The sequence below is a fragment of the Ostrea edulis genome, chromosome 1, assembly GCF_947568905.1.
Source record: "Ostrea edulis chromosome 1, xbOstEdul1.1, whole genome shotgun sequence".
Lineage (NCBI taxonomy): Eukaryota > Metazoa > Mollusca > Bivalvia > Ostreida > Ostreidae > Ostrea > Ostrea edulis.
Window position 1 is genome coordinate 67,578,097 of NC_079164.1, and position 18,771 is coordinate 67,596,867.

At 34.6% G+C, this 18,771-nt stretch overlaps 1 protein-coding gene and 1 long non-coding RNA gene across 3 annotated transcripts; one reads left to right on the top strand and one right to left on the bottom strand.

Moving 5' to 3' along the window:
* Positions 1-5,695: 5,695 nt before the first annotated feature.
* Positions 5,696-10,782, bottom strand: LOC125647720 (uncharacterized). Of its 2 annotated transcripts, none has more exons than XR_008800822.1 (3): positions 10,503-10,782; positions 8,505-8,621; positions 5,696-7,259 (listed from the first exon to the last, which is right to left on the bottom strand). It is a non-coding gene; the product is annotated as an uncharacterized LOC125647720 (long non-coding RNA). The 2 variants fall into 2 exon arrangements; XR_008800823.1 differs by having other exon boundaries at positions 8,505-8,631.
* Positions 10,783-15,830: 5,048 nt separating this feature from the next.
* LOC125664872 (uncharacterized) lies at positions 15,831-17,543 on the top strand. The gene is made up of 2 exons (XM_048897676.2): positions 15,831-16,590; positions 16,833-17,543. Exons 1-2 carry the CDS (start codon positions 16,438-16,440, stop codon positions 17,364-17,366), a joined length of 687 nt encoding a protein of 228 aa, XP_048753633.2. The 5' UTR covers positions 15,831-16,437; the 3' UTR covers positions 17,367-17,543.
* The last annotated feature ends 1,228 nt before the right edge of the window (positions 17,544-18,771 follow it).

Genomic DNA, 18,771 nt, shown 5'->3' on the forward strand with positions numbered 1-18,771 from the left:
AAGGAAATCTATCGCATAATGGACTTGATAAATAATTTAATGAAAACAGAGTTATTGCCCTTGGAATTAGGGTTGTCAAATTGATAAAAAAAATTATTAATCGGTTACTCGGTTGTCTTTCCGATCGAGTACTCGGTCGTCATTCAAGAATTGGAATTAGGGTTGTCAAATTGATAAAAAATTTCGGGATCTTGATCCCGACGTTAAATAAGAGTACAAAGAAGAAAAATCAAATTGTATTCATTTTTTTTAATGAATAGAAATGTACATGATTATAAAAATAAACATTCAGTTTTTATTTAATCCAGCTTTGGGAACATTATAAGTATTAAACGTATATACATTCATGAATTTGTATGTTCGTCATCTTAGAGCTCTTTTTAAGGTGGGTCCTTAGTCCTGGATTTTTGGGGTTTAGGTAGCATTTTTTTGTTTGGAATCAATAAATTAACAATCAGAGTAATGTAAAAAGGCAAAATAGTAAAGGGTTTCCATATTAATTTTCATTACAGACACTACTGAAGTTATGTACCCCTGTGTAGATTTTTATGAAATTTATTGGAAACCGTTTTTTTGTTGTTATTTTAAAATAAAAACAACAAAATATTTTTTAATTACATTTATTTATCAGGAAACATGTCAATAACTAAAACACAAGTCATTTTCAATATGTTCATCAAGTTTTAGAATGATATGTGCAAAATTATTGAAGTAGCATTATTCTCCAAAATGTTAAAAAAACAAACAGATGTGGACATATTTTCCTTATATCAATGTTTACCTATCATTTTTTCTGTTTATATTAGTAGATGTACATCTGTTATAGTTATTTATGAAAAAAAAAATCCACATCTTTCCTTAATAATTTCAAATCTATAGCTTCCAGAGTATGTATACCCCCCTTGGGGGGAAAAACCCCGAAGTCTTGCACCATACAGTTGAGCTATTCAAAATCATTCGGGGATTAAGATATTATGTAATTTCATGAAAAGACACAGATAATGATTCTTTATCAACTTGGTAAAATGTTTGTGAAAAATAAAGGAAATCTATCGCATAATAGACTTGATAAATTTTTTAATGAAAACAGAGTTATTGCCCTTGGATTCAATATTTTGAAACATATCATTGATTATTCAAACATAATTATGACTTTTCAAATATTTTATGAGTAACAATATCTTAACAATAACTATTGATAAAGACTCCAACAAAATTTATGTTCCAGTCATTAAATCATTGACTTTGCAAAATCTTATGACGTCACAGGAGTGTGGAACTACGTGAACTAGAGTTTTTATTCAAGAAAATTATTTGATCTATACATGAGGAAGATAGCCTGCTTCGAAGTTTTGTAACAATTAGACCGGCAGATGAAAAAATGCGCTCGGATGGTACAGATGTTGCTGGGATCGCTAAGTATCGGCGAGCTAATACAACAAGTCGCGGATACTTTGCCGAGTTGTCCTGCCACCAGTTTAATGGATCTTCCATTTCTTCGTTGTCAAAACAGGACAGGCCTTTAATTCAGACTACATGTATACATTGTAGGCAATTAAGAGAACGGTACTTTAGATAACGTACGATGATCTGCGAAAATAGAATGAGTGAAACAAAACAAAAAATACAAGAAATAAACAATTGTTTTTCAAGTACTCGGTTACTGATTTTAGTAATCGATACTCGGACCTTCCGACGAGTATTCGAGTAACCTGTTACTCGTTGACAACCCTACTTGGAATATATAATTCATTATTCATATATAACTTAGACTTTTGCAATATTTTATGGTTAACAAGATTTTTTACAACAACTATTGAAAAAAGACTCCAACAAAATTTACTGTTCTGTCATGCATAAATCTTATTAAATCATTGACTTTGCGAAATCTTATGACGTCACAGGAGGGTGGAACTACGTCATTAAAAGCAATAAGTGTGAGAAAACGAGGAAAGCATGAAACATGCACGAGTCTAGATTGTACGTCAATTCCGCCGAGCAAGGTTGGTATTTTAAAATTTTGCCATATATTTTTCATATTTCTATGCGTGCGATGTCGAAGGGGGCAGCATGTTCATTGACAAATCGAGGTGTAACAGTGATACATACTAAAAAACAGTTTACAGTTCACGGTGATAAAGAAACACTGGAAGGTTGGAGCAGTGAAGCAAAACAGTAATTAGCAAATTACCGCTAATAAAGTTAATTATCTCCAAATTAACTAATTAGATACATGAAAACGCAAACATATCACTATTCAGAGCCTTTGGAAATGGATTGGGAAATGTAGCTTAAGATACATTCAAATATACTCCTTTTTTTCCCGATTAACCGATTACGGATTTTGCACACGATTACCACCATTCCGATCGAGTAACTGGTTAACTGATTAAAAAATTTCCATCCCTAGTTTAAATTCAAAAATCTAACTGAAATTGTGTTATATCAACTGAAAAGGTTACAATAACGAGCAGTTTTCATGTCATGAATACTGTAAAGAATACAGAATTGAGAGTAGGGCAAACACGGATCCCTGGAAACACCAGATGAATCAGGTGCCTAGGAGGAGTAGGCATTCCCTATTAACAGGTCACACTCACCGTGAGCCCTATATATCTTGATCAGGGAATTCGATCAGGTAAATGAAGTTAAAGTACCTGGCCATAAATGGGTCATCATTTCACTTTTTCACCATACATTATGGATAATTTTCCTATGGTGCTAAGCAAATTGTGATACTATGATCATTGAGAATAGTTTATGGAATCAAGGCAAAATTTAAACCTCAAATTAATATATTTACATTCACTGAATCTTTTCTCTTATATTTCTATTAAACTCGACATTGTTTTCATCTGCGATAATGAATGTATGTTTGTTGCAAACTAGTTCGATCCGGTTTTTAGTACCACCTGTCTGCGTCATCATTACCAATATGGAGCGTCATCAAGTGTGCATTTGCTGTTCCGTTGAAAATAACGTATAGGTCAACCATATGGTATTTTAGCACTTTTAAAAATCGTGTATATATTTTACAACAATGCATAAAGATATGAATATAAACAATAAAATGTCTTTCTTTGTTGTTTCATCGGATGATGAAGGGAGCAATCATTGCAGGAAAAAAAATATGAATTTTTTCTGCAATGCTAGCTACCTTCATCACCCGATGAAACAACAAAGAAAAGCATTTTATGGTTTAAATAATTTCTCAACAAATTTATGCCGTAAAATATCAATTACACATTTGACGTGTGCTTTAACCGCAACACCTACAGATAAAATTATTCTGACTACATATAGGCCTAATTCTGTATTTTTTAAAATATCATTCTATAAAAAGGATGCACAAGTAATGCTACAATAATCTTTTTTTTTCAAAGGGCATTATGACTAGATACCGTATATCTACAGGCGCGTAGCTACGTTTACGTCAAAACGCCCGGACGTACACATTAAAAAAAAAACGAAAAAAAAACTATTATAAATGCTACAAACATAGGTGAAAAATAAGTGTCTGCAGTATCTGCGGTACATTAGTCTCCCTATTGGTACTGATATCTTGGATATCTTGTTAGTGTTACACCTTTCCGGGTCTAAACCGTTGTCGTCACGGCATGTTTTTCTCTATTATTGTTCCGGCAAGTTGTGAAACAGGCGTACACATTAATTAACTCAGGTTACGCCACTGATCTAAATTTAGATATATCAAACATGGAGTAGAGGTAACGCTAACTGAAGTAGAGCCATATCTAGCCTAAATATAGCAATCTATCCAGAGTAGAGCTATTTCTAACTGAAGTAGAGCCATATCTAGCCTAAATATAGCAATCTATCCAGAGTAGAGCTATTTCTAACTGAAGTAGAGCCATATCTAGCCTAAGTATAGCAATCTATCCAGAGTAGAGCTATTTCTAACTGAAGTAGAGCCATATCTAGCCTAAATATAGCAATCTATCCAGAGTAGAGCTATTTCTAACTGAAGTAGAGCCATATCTAGCCTAAATATAGCAATCTATCCAGAGTAGAGCTATTTCTAACTGAAGTAGAGCCATATCTAGCCTAAATATAGCAATCTATCCAGAGTAGAGCTATTTCTAACTGAAGTAGAGCCATATCTAGCCTAAATATAGCAATCTATCCAGAGTAGAGCTATTTCTAACCGAAGTAGAGCCATATCTAGCCTAAGTATAGCTAAATATATCCAGAGTAGAGCTATTTCTAACGAATGTGCTACACGGGCAGATGAAAACAAGCGGTATTCTCGCGAGATTATACTTACTTGGGTGAAACGTCACCAATAGATAATATATTTCCGGAATAATTGTTGGCGTATAATACGACATATTCAAATTCGAAAAATTAATCTTAATAAAATATTTTGTAATAGATATAAAATACCTTACATATCCAATTACATGACAAATTTGGCTAGGTACATTTGGAATGAAATTACACGGTATTTATGGTAGGCTTCATATCAGAGACATATATTATTTTAGGGCTAATATTGACTATAAATCAAAATTATTATTTTTTTCAATACAATATGCAAGAAAGTTGCCAGAAATTTTACTGAACTTCCATTTTTGTTGCACATAAGAATCTTAAGAGCATCAGACAGACAGATGGCGTGGGGTTTTTTTTCTGAAGGGGGGGGGGGGTAGCAGAGGATAACTCGCGGTCGTCTAAAATTCTTGACTATCAAACGAAAATAAAAAGGGGTCCAAAAAATCCATAACAGATGTTCTCTATTCCAAACTTCAACACCATACATGTAAAGAAGGGGGCGGATTCATCCTACCATGCAATGTAAGGGGGGGGGGGGGTCAGCCAGTATATCATAATTCGCAAGGGATGATAATTTACTATGCTTGTGAATATAATGGAAAATTCAACTTTATCAAAGTTAAAAGTATCCCGTCTCTGATTTAAAGCGCATGAGAGTAAAGGATATCAAATTGGAATGGGACGGTGGTAAAACGGATTTCTTTTAGATCCAGTGGTACGGTATGTATTAATATCTCACCAGAGCTCATAGAATGTAGAACTGACTTCATAATGACTTATGAAGATGATCGGTGGGGAAATAACATATTCTGGTGATATTACTGGTTATACAGGTATATATTTTGTAGACAGTGGAGGGGTGGTGGTGTGTACACAACATCTGTACACGTACACTACCCACTTCACGTGTCTGTGCATTATGCAAGCACTAGTGTTTGCAAACCTTTATAAGACACATGAAAGACTGCATTGAAGATAATGGCAAGGATGTCACTTAGGATCAACAAGCTTCACTTTTAATTTGGTGTCTGTGCATCAAATAAAGTATTTCTCATCTCCCACAAAATCTTTAAAGAAGAACACTATAACAAGAGATGGGAGATGTCTCTCATTATTCCATGGAAATAATTGTCATTAACACTATATTCTTTTAGCCCCTTAACTGGCCCTGTGAAATGCAGAACCACATGACCTCTACCCTTGCCCTTGGTGACTAGGTATACAGACTGTTGAATAGCAGTTGACCTTTGCTGTTCACTACAACAACCTTTTTCAAGACCACCAATTCTTTTAACACAACTTCCAAGAAATGCAATAAAATGGGAAAGTCTAACAGATTGAAACACACAAGAGTCAATGTACTATAATCATGATTTTATGCTTGTTTATAAGGAACTCCTTGAAAGAAATTAAAAATATTTTTAATATTTATGATCAAGATTCCTTATAGCCAATATTCTTTCAAGCTTAACAAGGTTATTATGATGTGCATTGAAAATAGTTATTCTTAAAGGGGCATTAGCTGCCATTTTGATACCAAAAAATTAATTAAATGAAATTTGCTCCATATCATACATGTATATTTCAGTGATAACACCAGTATTTAATTATTTCAAACACCTTTTAACCCCAAAACAGGCACATTAATGTGTATGAATATCACATGAATTTTGGTAATTAAATGATTATTGTCTTGCAAGACAATAATTCGTCCTTATGTATTTCTATACACTAAAAGTGACAATCTATTGTCGTTTTATTAGGTTTCTCATGTTTTTGTACAAAATAAATATTATTATTAGGCATTAATATATATTCTTATTGAGAGATTTTGAATAAAAAGGTTGCCATCACTTTCACAGCTAATGCCCCTTTGACAAACTACATAGCATATCATAATTAACTTGCTGTTAATGAATATGTAACTCTTAAATTAGGTTAAGAGAATTTGATACCAAAGTGCAGAATATTATATTGTAAAATGTACAAAGGTGCAGCCTTGAAATTTATTAAACATAACAATATGATTTCACAAAGTGTATTAATCAGTAATGGACAGTATCACTTATACCCTTCATAAATGTATTTTAACATAATGCATTTAGTACTACTATGTGCTGGATTATTTTTCAACCCCATGTAAATAATGAATTACATTCAAGGGCAACAACTCTTCTAGACACATATTCTGTTCTGAACACAATCTCTTCCATAGTCATAAGATATACATCATCATTTAAACTAATGTGTTAACATGTGCATACCATAGGAAAAGATTTCACACACATACATCATAACCTATTATCCAATGTGGAGATGTACATGGACTCCAAAGTTTAGATATTGTATGTCTAAAAATATGTTCATTTGAAATATTAATAAGTACAAATGTACAATGTCAGCTACAATATGAGTTGAGGATTTTTTTCAAGTTTTTCATAGCAAAATCATGATGGTATGTAAATCTATCCAAATACATAAGGGTCTTAGTACAGTTTCCAGCACATCCATTCATATTCCTGGTCATCCTATCTCCAACAATCTAGACATTACTTAGTTCTCTCCATGCCAAAAACACATAGGACCGAGACTCTCTCCAATCCACTCTGTTCTATTGCTACCATCTTGATCTCATTCAAGTTTCTCCATTCTGCAATCTTTCTTTCTGCTTCTACTGTTCCTCTCCAGGTTGTTTTCGGTCTCTTAAATGCCCTCTTCCCTTCTGGTGTCCAACCCAACGCCATCTCACTGTCATTGTCACCTCCCCTCCATAGCACGTGTCCTATATAGTTCCATCACCGTCTCCTCAGCTCATTGTTTATTGCATTGATGTCAGTCCTGGCTGCCACTTCCTGTTTTCCATAATTTTCTGCTACTTTATCCCCAGTATCCTCTGCAAGCATCTGATATGGTAAGCATCTATTGACTTTTCACCTATTCACCTTCCAAGACATGGACATGCAAAATTTCTGAAAAAATAAATGCAAATATACCCTATGATAAATTTTAAATACATGCGCCTTAAACAGTAAAAGAGGCCAAAGAACCACATCGCTCAACGGAGTCACCTTGGCCCTGTCATTGTACAGCTGTTGTGATTTTAAAAAGATTTCAGTCTTTATTCCTATGAAAAATGTTGATCCCATATTGTGGCCCCAGCCTACATGAGCCCCAAAGGATCACAACATTACTGAAAATGAATTCACATTACACAGAAATGCCCCAACACCGCCTCAACACCAATATGATCGACAAGATCTTGCTGTTCTGGATAAGACCAAGGTCACAAGGTAATTAATCATGGTACATGCATGATACAAAAGATCTTGACATAAGAAATCTATATACAAAATATGAAAGCTCTGTCTTAAATAGTTGAGATATTGAATAGGTCAGATTTTTATCAAAAGTAGGTCAAACTTTCAGGTCAAAGTCACAAGATCGAACACTGTTGCATCACATGAAAGAACTTTTCGTAAAAAATGTATATACAAAATATAAAAGCCCTAGCTTAAATAGTTCAAGAAATATTTTTAAAAAAGATTTTTCCTATATACTTGTATGTAAAACCTTTATCCCCTATTGTGGCCCACCCTACCCTCGGGGCCATGATTTTAACAAAATTGAATCTGCACTATGTCAGAGAGCTGTCATGTAAATTTGAACTTTTCTAGCCCAGTGGTTCTTACGGAGATTTTTAAATGCCACCCCCCCCCCCCCCCCCCCCCCCGGCCTATTTTTACATTTTTGTAAGTAAGTAAGTAAGTAATTTTTATTTAAAGTCGGAACTATACACAGGTAACAATAAACATGAGCTAAGAGCTCTTTAACCGACTATATAGCATTAAAAAAACACAAAGCACTAATGATATATAATTGCATGCATAGACATAAAAACAGAAATTTGAAATAAAACAGGACGCATACATGTATACCAACATCACAAGTCATGCATATATATACACAGGGACTAGCTATATTAAGATTATCGCCCCTTTGAAGGGGGCATAGTCTTTCATTTCAACAAACTTGAATCCCCTTAACCCATGGATGATCTATGCCAAGTTTGATGAAAATGTGAAAAGTTTACAGACAGATGGCAGATACAAAGTGATTAAAATAGCTTACTTGAGCTTTCAGCTCAGGTGAGCTAACAATATATCTTTTAAGATGTTTCAGCATATATATATCTTTTATTAATAATAACTTCTTACCCTGTCCCTTTTCTTTTCAGTGGAATGAAATCTGGGTTGTAAGATGGTAGATACATTTTTATCCATTCTTCAGCTTTCTGGAAATGTCATTTTGGAGTTTCAGACAGGCTTTGTTTCCTGAAATAAACTTTAATTTAAATTTTTTTTTTTAGAATTTCTGACTTAATTTTGAACTACATGTATTTGGAATAAGTAAATACTTGTAATGTTCAAGGGACATTATATGGAACGAGCACGCAGGATTTTAATATCATTTATATGTACTTATTGAATCTAATCTGGGTAGATCTACAGTTCACGCTTGCCTTTTATTAATTATATTGCATCAAAATTATTTGCCTGCATCATTAAAATTGCATGTGATGCACGTTATACTTATAAATTACACCTTCTTTGAAAAGTAACAGTCAAATGTCATAGTAAAAAAAAGATAATATGGTAGATCCATGAAAGTAGGTTCAAAGTAGCTATAATCATCTCCATTATGATAGGATAAACTTCCTGAAGCTGGAATATTACAAAATTTTACTTATTAGATTTAGAGTTTGATACAATCTTTTTAATAGATAAAAAACACCCTAGACATTTGTTCCTTACATTTATATTTCCTAGTACCTTAATTTGCTAATTAATACATGCAAAGGTAGCAGTATGTTTACTACATTCTTTGGTTGTGTGGCACTAGCATCTATTGTTTTCAAGATAAAAGATCTCCAACACCAGGGACTGAATCTTCAATTTATGCCATAAAGTAGTACATGTAGTTAGGAGAAACAAGTAATGTATAAATTCACTTAATTAAAGAAAAAGTAATTAGTTAGTATGATCTATCTCTGAATACCATAGAGGCATAGCAGGGTTGGACGGTTAAAACCGCCCCCGGTTTTAACCAGTGGTTTTAACTGTCCCGGTCAATACTCCCCAAGTGGTCAATAATGGTCAATTGTGATTTAAACTGTCCATTTTCCTATTTTTGTACATTTCTTGCAAAGATAAAGATAAATTAAGTCTTTTCATTATATGGATCAATTGTTGATTAATATTTTTCATTAGATAATCAAATGTAATTTCATAAGTTTAATATATTTGGTTTGCTAAAACTGACCGAAATATCTTCAGTACCTACCAGAGGGTCACAGTTCTATAACATAGCTTGATTATTGGAGACAGACCTCTTAATACATGTACCTGGACAGATTAAGAATAAAAGGTAGCTGGACATTACCTGAGCCCAGGAAGCAGAGTGGACAGGTGTTAATAAGCATAGGCTGGGACCAGAGATGACCAGTGTACCTGTTATTGTTATGAAAACATCACTAACCCACTCTCAAATGTTTATTCAACAGTTAAAATGAAGATTGATGAAACAATACTTATACTAAGGTAGTTCTTGTTAAATTAAGGAATTTGAACAGAAACTTTTACATCTCCCCAATATTCAACAGTCATTTGTACATTATTTATGTAATATTATGACTTATAAGTATATTATATATACCAAACAATTTTCAATCGACCAGTATTAACCAGTTTCAACCAGTATTGACCACCGGCCTCATATTGACCACTTTTTTGCCAACCCTGCCCCGGGCATAGACATATAACAGATATGTTATCCGTTATATGTCTATGTGAATACATACTGCAACTTTGCATTCTGAACAATTAAACATACACATTATATAATTATACAAGTCCATATTGCTCTTTTTCCAGCCAATTGTGCATTTACTAGTTCTGGTATACATGTTATAACTGATGAATTTGATTACATCCCTCGGGCCCCCCATTTTCATCTTAACACTTTAGCTCCCCTCTACCCCCTCCCCCCCTTGATGTCCACTCCCCCAAATCAATGTCTACTTTCCGATTATTTGTTGGGGGTTGGACGAAAATACAATGATCATTTCGATGTAATGGAATTGTGAAACCAGTAGGATAATTTGGTTCAGACAGTGAGTTTTGCATTTCATTCATGCATAGAATAGTCCTACTTACCTGATCTCACCTCTGATATGTCCAGGGATCTATGTTTGCCCTACTTTCAGTTTTCTATTCTTCATGGGATTTATGCGATTAATCGTTGTACATTATTTTCACTGGTCTACATAACGGTAAGAAATAAATAAAGAAGTTTTTCCTTCAACGTATCCGCTTCGTTTGTTTATTGCCGCCATTGCGCACTAGCATTCCGGATAAATACTAATTACCGGATACGTCTCTTTCATTTCGCTCATTTCCGCGCGAGACCATGGGTTGTTTTCATCTGCCCGTGTAGCACATTCATTTCTAACTGAAGTAGAGTTATATCTGATTAGAATTAAAGTTTATCAATCTGAAGTATAGCATTACGATCTAGTTCGTCAATACAACCTCGCATTGGGTCAAATGCTGTCTGACGTGTTTCATACCGATTGTTAAGCCGTTCTTGGCACACTGATTTTGACTGCGGATAACTCCGTTTACCTGATCAGGATATGGGGCTCACGGCGGGTGTGATCGGTCAACAGGGGATGTTTACTCCTCCTAGGCACCTGATCCCACCTCTGGTGTGTCCAGGGGTCCGTGTTTGCCCAACTATCTATTTTGTATTGCTTGTAGGAGTTATGAGATTGATCACTGTTCGTTATCTTCACCTTGCATGTATATATAACTACTGCGTTGTGTATGTACAGTTCTATGTTTATATTGAAGTAAAGGTATGTTTACTGACATACAATGTAGGTTTATATTTACTGACGTAGAGCTATATTTACTGACGTACAATGTAGGTTTATATTTACTGACGTAGTGCTATATTTACTGACGTAGAGCTATATTTACTGACGTAGAGTTAGGTTTACTGACGTACAATGTAGGTTTATATTTACTGATGTAGAGCTATGTTTACTGACGTACAATGTTATACACCTATTTACTGGCTATGAGGACAATAGCAAGTAACTATTTCCCGAGGGTTCTTTAGCGTGCCACACCTGATGCCGAACGTTTGGCGATGGACTTATGTCTGTCACGGACGGGATTCGAACCCCGGCCTTCCGCATGCAGGGCGGACGCTCTAACCTCTCGGCCACCGCGGCGGTGCTATATTACTGACGTACAGCTATATTTACTGACGTATAGAGCTATGTTTACTGCAATTAAACTATATTTACTGACGTAGATTTATATTACTAACGCAGAGTTATATTTACTAATGTAGAGTTATATTTACTGACGCATAAATTTATATTACAAATCGCATTTCCCTCTATGAACCAACCAATTTCAGCACGCGACACAATCCGTTTATATTGACTATGAACGAGTTATGAAATAGATTAAAACATGCGACTGAGACAGCGTAATATGATTTTAAAAAATGCATGTGTTGGACAAAGATTTCCCAAAGTCACACCTCGGATTAAGATTGTGAACTCACGTGGATTACCATCCCATTGTGGTCTCCTAGTTCCATAATACAGTGCCCCGTGCAATGTTGATAATTTAAGGCAGGATAAGATGGAAATGTGACGTCATGTCTGTTCTGACGTCACAATACGACTGTGGCATTGGCGGATCTTAGGAGTTCGTTTTATGCAACAAAATATTTCCTGACTTATACAAGCAATGTAAACAAATGGTGATTTAGTAAATGAATATAAATGTAAGAATTGAACAGCACTTTTGAGCTGTCCATGGTCAATATGAACGGATTTGGATTTGAGGCAAATTCTCTGTGCATCGCGCTCCTCAAATCCAAATCCGTTCATATAGATCATGAACAGCTCAAAAATGCTGTTCAATTCTGAAATGTTTACTGACGTAGAGCTATATATTTACTGAAATTAAACTATATTTACCGACGTAGATTAATATTTACTGATGTAGATTTATATTTACTGACGTAAAGCTATATTTACTGACGTAGATTTATATTTACTGACGTAGAGCTATATTTACTGACGTAGAGCTATATTTACTAAATTAAACTATATATTTACTAACGTAGATTTATATTTACTGACGTAAAGCTATATTTACTGACGTAGAGCTATATCTACTGACGTAGAGCTATATTTACTGACGTCGATTTATAGTTACTGACGTACAGCTATATTTACTGACGTAGAGCTATATCTACTGACGTAGAGCTATATTTACTGACGTCGATTTATATTTACTGACGTCGATTTATATTTACTGACGTCGATTTATATTTACTGACGTAGAGCAATATTTACTGACGTAGATTTATATTTACTGACGTAGAGCTATATTTACTGACGTCGATTTATAGTTACTGACGTACAGCTATATTTACTGACGTAGAGCTATATCTACTGACGTAGAGCTATATTTACTGACGTCGATTTATAGTTACTGACGTACAGCTATATTTACTGACGTAGAGCTATATCTACTGACGTAGAGCTATATTTACTGACGTCGATTTATATTTACTGACGTAGAGCTATATTTACTGACGTCGATTTATATTTACTGACGTAGAGCAATATTTACTGACGTAGATTTATATTTACTGACGTAGAGCTATATTTACTGACGTCGATTTATAGTTACTGACGTACAGCTATATTTACTGACGTAGAGCTATATCTACTGACGTAGAGCTATGTTTACTGACGTCGATTTATAGTTACTGACGTACAGCTATATTTACTGACGTAAAGCTATATTTACTGACGTAGAGCTATATTTACTGATGTAAATTTATAGTTACTGACGTAGAGCAATATTTACTGACGTAGATTTATATTTACTGACGTAGAGCTATATTTACTGATGTCGATTTATAGTTACGGACGTAGAGCTATATTTACTGAAATCAAACTATATTTACTGACGTAGAGCTATGTTTACTAAATTAAAGTATATTTACTGACGTAGATTTATATTTACTGACGTAAAGCTATATTTACTGACGTAGAGCTATATTTACTGACGGTAAAGCTATATTTACTGACGTAGGGCTATATCTACTGACGTAGAGCTATATTTACATACGTAGAGCTATACTTACTAAATCAAACTATATTTACTGACGAAGATTTATTGATGTAAAGCTATATATTTACTGAAATTAAACTGTATAATTACTGATGTAGAGCAATATTTACTGATGTAGATTTATATTTACTGACGTAAAGCTATATTTACTGACGTAGAGCTATATCTACTGACGTAGAGCTATATTTACTGACGTCGATTTATGTTTACTGACGTAGAGCTATATTTACTGAAATCAAACTATATTTACTGACGTAGAGCAATATTTACTGACGTAGATTTATATTTACTGACGTAAAGTTATATCTACTGACTTAGAGCTATATTTACTAAATTAAACTATATTTACTGACGGAGATTTATATTTACTGAGAGTTATTTTTACTGACGTAGAGCTATGTTTACTGAAGCAGAGCTGCTTTTGCTGACGTAATGGTGTTTAAACTGAGTAGATTTTAACTAATCATTTTAGAGCTATCTCTGAACGAAGTAGAACTATCTTCGATTGAATAAAAGTTATGTTTCATTGATTGTGTTTGTTTGTTTTACGCCCCATCAGAGGTGCCAGTCACTCATATTGAGAGGTCACCATCTGTAGGTGAAGGACCACAAAATCAAACCTATGCTTAGCGGTCAGGGCCGCAGCAGTGAGGATTCTTTAACGTGCCAACTTAGAGTTATGTTTACTGAAGCAGAGGTATGGTTACTGTATGAAGCAGAGCTGTATTTACTGACGTAATGGTGTATTAAACTGAGTAAATTTTAAGTAACCATATTAGAGCTATCTCTAAACGAAGTAGAACTATCTTCGATTGAATAACATTCATGTTTCATTGATTCTGTTTGTTTGTTTTATGCCCCATCAAAAACTGTTCACTAATATTGAGACGTCACCATCTGTGGGTGAAGCCGCGGCATCACAAAATTAGACCTATTGTTAGCGGTCAGGGCCGCAGCAGTGAGGATTCGTTAACGTGCCAACGACTGTCGGAATACGGGAACTCCTTTTTAAGGTCATATCCGAATGACCCGCGACTCTCAGATCTAAAGGCAGCAGCATAAAACTTTGACGAAGGAGAAATCACTACTTATGTTGACACGAGCGGGACTCGAACGCATGACCTCCCGGTCACGAGGCAAAGTTTTAACCAGCTGCCGCGACTGGCATCTCTGATTCATGTAGAGCCATATTTAACTGAAGTTGAATTTAAATGTGTTCTCCCCTTTTTTGTATTCCACAAATTTCATGGATAAGTTCAAATCCTTTGAAAATGTTCGTTGAAATCATATATGCACATACGTCTGCAACATTTTCCACGTGTAGCTGTTTCCATAAGCCATTTATTAAATGTAAAAAAAAAAAAAATAATAATAATAATAATAATAAAAAAGCCTGAATGATAAATGTCAGTGCACTTTTAGCGATACCAAGGATGACTATGAGGAGAACATATTCAGAACCATGCATCGAGGGATTCACTGCGCGTGTCCTTCAGCTCTCATGTGAATGCGATATCCCGATTGATTGATTAATTGTATATCATTTAACGGAGACGACACGATTTGCCGGTGAAGGGCTGCAAAATGTAGGCCTATGCTCGACGCTTTTGAGCTAGAAGAGACCTTTATTTTGCCGTGACAAGGGACCTCGGTTATTGTTGTCGAAGGACCATCTCATTTTGTCGCCTCTTAGTAAGAGTCTTACAACAAACAAGAGGTACCGAGGACCTATTCTAACCCGGGTTCTCGCGGCCGAAGAATTGTTTTATCTTACAAATTGTATCTGGATAATGGTCAAAGAAAGATATACAGAGGTTTCTAGCTGACAGACTTTATATTCAGTGCTTAATACTGTCAGTAGACGATGGAAAGACGTTTGTAGATTTTGAAGCTACTGGATCAAAGGTCAAGGCTACAAAGAAGAAAAAAATTGTAGATCACGATAATTCAAATCTGAATTCATGTGGAAGAAGACAGTCATAGATGTTTTGTTTTTTATTTCTAGCTGATAGTATACAGTTTGTAAGTAGCTTCAAATCTATGGTCACTCCATTAAGTTTTAATGTCTGTCGCCAATACTTTCTGTTTGATATTCCCGAACATCGAATTCATGAGTAAAATAAGTGCACGAGCTGTCAAGGCTCGGTCATTGGTCGACATAATCGGCCAAGGTCATAATCATGGTACGAGATCAGGGTAAAAGGCAACAACAAGTTTTTGTTCATATATGTTAAAACTAGTCACGTACACAAAAATACTTCCTTCACCGTCTTCAATAACGAATAAAGAAATATTTTTGTATGCGTAGTCACATGGAGTAACTACAGCAAGTACATAAAAAAATCCGACCTGCCTAAGGCCATATTTAGGTCTCAGAAAATTAAAACTACCAGAGTCTCACTTTATCATATCGGAGCTTGTAGTCTAATTTTGTAATTTTTGTTTCCTTGCACCTCTGATTCGCCATTTTAGATTTTGCGATTTAAAAATTGTTATGCAATGAATTACAAATAAATTATTACAATACGCCTTTTAGTTGTATCATTTAAGCCATTCCATCATACAATCTACTATTCCATCACCAAATAGTTCTGATTTTCTTGGGTCTCTCTATTCAGCTCTCTGTCGTACAAATTATCGTATGTCTGCTGTATGAATCGCGAATACTAAACAGCATTTATAGATTGTACGAAAAGTTAACAAGAAATGAAGGCCTTGCAACTGACACAATTCGTGATTATATTTTGGAGGAGGATTTCGCCCATCCTTGATGGAGGTGTGATCTTTCCCACACTACCGCCATTTATTAATTAAATTTCCTCTAACCTCATCAAACGGGATAACGGCTAGAAAAAAAGAGGTCCTTGTGCATTGAAAGTATAAAGAACTTATCCTCTGTCGAAGTTATTTCTCTTTTATCACAATGGAAAGAAAGATGATGTTCTTGATAACAGGTGTCTGTACGGTTTTGGTAGTGATTGGATCTGTACAGAATTGCTGCCCTCCTCCCAAATTGGAGATAAAGGCCGTAGGCAGTGGAGTGATGATTAGCACTGGTAGTAACGATCCATACACTGTGAGTAATTATTTCAATTAATTAAACTGTTGAATGCCAATTTCCAATTAAATTTAATATGCACTTTCCTTGAAGGTAATTTTTTTTCATAGAGGTTTTAGAGATATGGCTTGATATCTATAACATTCAGAAAGTTTGTCGTTATTTAGTCAATGGCAGATCCCTAATGGATGACTAGAACTCGATTGCCATTTATACACTAGTTGCTAAAATTACCATGTTTATACCTTTTTTCCACATAGGGTTATTCCAAAATATACCACGACGAAGTAAATAGAAAGTTTGTGAAGGATGTTTTCGTGAAGTTTGAGAAGGCTGGTCCCTTGACTTTATTTGTTCTGGAAGACTACGCAGGCGGTAAGCAATACACCGTTCTCAATGGAAGCTGTAGCGTGAGGCCATTGACAGGGGACTTCAATCGACAACTATGCGAATCCGAGTCCAACTACAAAGGCGAAATGAATCTGGGCCTTGGTAATGATGTGTTCCCGATGAACTTGTACAAAAGGAACTATTCCAACTTAGACTACGACATTTCCGGTGACGCCATGGTATTTCCGATATCTGGGAACCGCTGTCTCTTACAATCAGAAATGATCAACGCATACAAAAACTCAGTATTTCAAGCAAAAGAATCGGCTTTTCTATATGATGCTAAGGCCAGCATCTGTAATTCCTCCATATTTGACGTCCCAACGCAATGTCAAGACAGAGGAACCTTGAGGTTTAAACCGCATTTCAATATCCAGCTACATGCATTGAAAATTAACATTTAGCTGTACACCAACCGACGCATTCCCATGATTATCACTATTCTTATTCAGATTGCGCCTGACAAAAAACGTTTGGCATAAATTAAATCATGCACTTCGACGCATGTAAACAAAATGTTCAAAACACAATATGTATACTTTTCAATGATTTGTAAACAATAAACGTTAGCTTCTTTGTTATTTATTGCTTGATAAAAACACTGGTACGATAGTGATCTTTCAACTTGATATGAAAGTCCTATCAATGAAAAGAAAGTAGAATCTTCTACTAGCCAGGCAAGGATCAAATTGTTGATGTTAGTGTAACAGGTTTGTAGTTTCATAATAAGCAACTCCTGTATGAGTTCAGGGAATTTGATATCACAGTGAAGGATATCTCACATGAAGTACATATTTACAGCCCTGCAATACATGTAAAATACCAATAATATGATATCACAGAGTGCATTAATTAATAATTGAAAATATTACTTATATGATTGATGAATGTAATTTCCATCAAGATAAATGTATTTACTTATCTCAAAATCACAATAAAGGGAGACAACTCTTAAAGTTACATATACTGGTATGAACAGATTTCTCCCATAGTCATAAAAAGTACATTATCATTAAAACTTAAATCATGTGTGTGTGTGTGTGTGTGTGTGTGTGTGTGTGTGTGTACATGGACTCTGTAATTTACATACAATAGTCTAAAAATACTATTTATTAAAGTTAGATTCAATTGCTCACTCCGAACAAGTTAATTTATTCTGATTATAAAATAGTGTAACTTGATAGATTCACCAATTTACTCTAAATATAAGCGATTGATTTATGAAATCAAATAGCTTTAAACAAAAGTATCATTCTTTCTAGATCTAGCCTTTCTCTCAGTTAATATTTAGTGCAAAAGGAATCTCATTAAATCTGCAAATATATATAGACTGGACATATTAATTGACATTTACCAATAAGGATAATTAATAATGAATTACTTACCAGAAAAGAAGGAAAAGTCTTTGTAGAAGGTCTTAGTTGATGTTTTCAAAATGATGTCAATATCAAATCTGTTCTCTCTCAAAACTAGACAAAGAATGCTCAATTTTGGCGTTAAAACCCAATGACCATAGCAATAAAAACCAACCAAAAGCAACTTCACAAAACACAACCAATGAAGTTCACGAACACTACAAGACCTTTGACATATGCCTTAAGGTAATGACCATTAAATGTGTTCACCTATATATGTACATGTAAGGGCTAGAGAAATAAAGGAGTGGATCTAGGTTTTTCTAAAGTAAAATACATTGATGCATATATCTATAGCAAAATTTATTCATTAACCCAAGATCACTATTACATTAGTTAGATTGTCGTTTATTGCAAAGAGAGTTACAAGGATAACCCACATAGAGCCCCTAAT

Coding starts and splice junctions, on each gene's coding strand:
- LOC125664872 (XM_048897676.2), top strand. CDS start 16,438: ATGGAAAGAAAGATGATGTTCTTGATAACAGGTGTCTGTACGGTTTTG. Junction 16,591..16,832: donor GTAGTAACGATCCATACACT/GTGAGTAATTAT, acceptor TTTTCCACATAG/GGTTATTCCAAAATATACCA.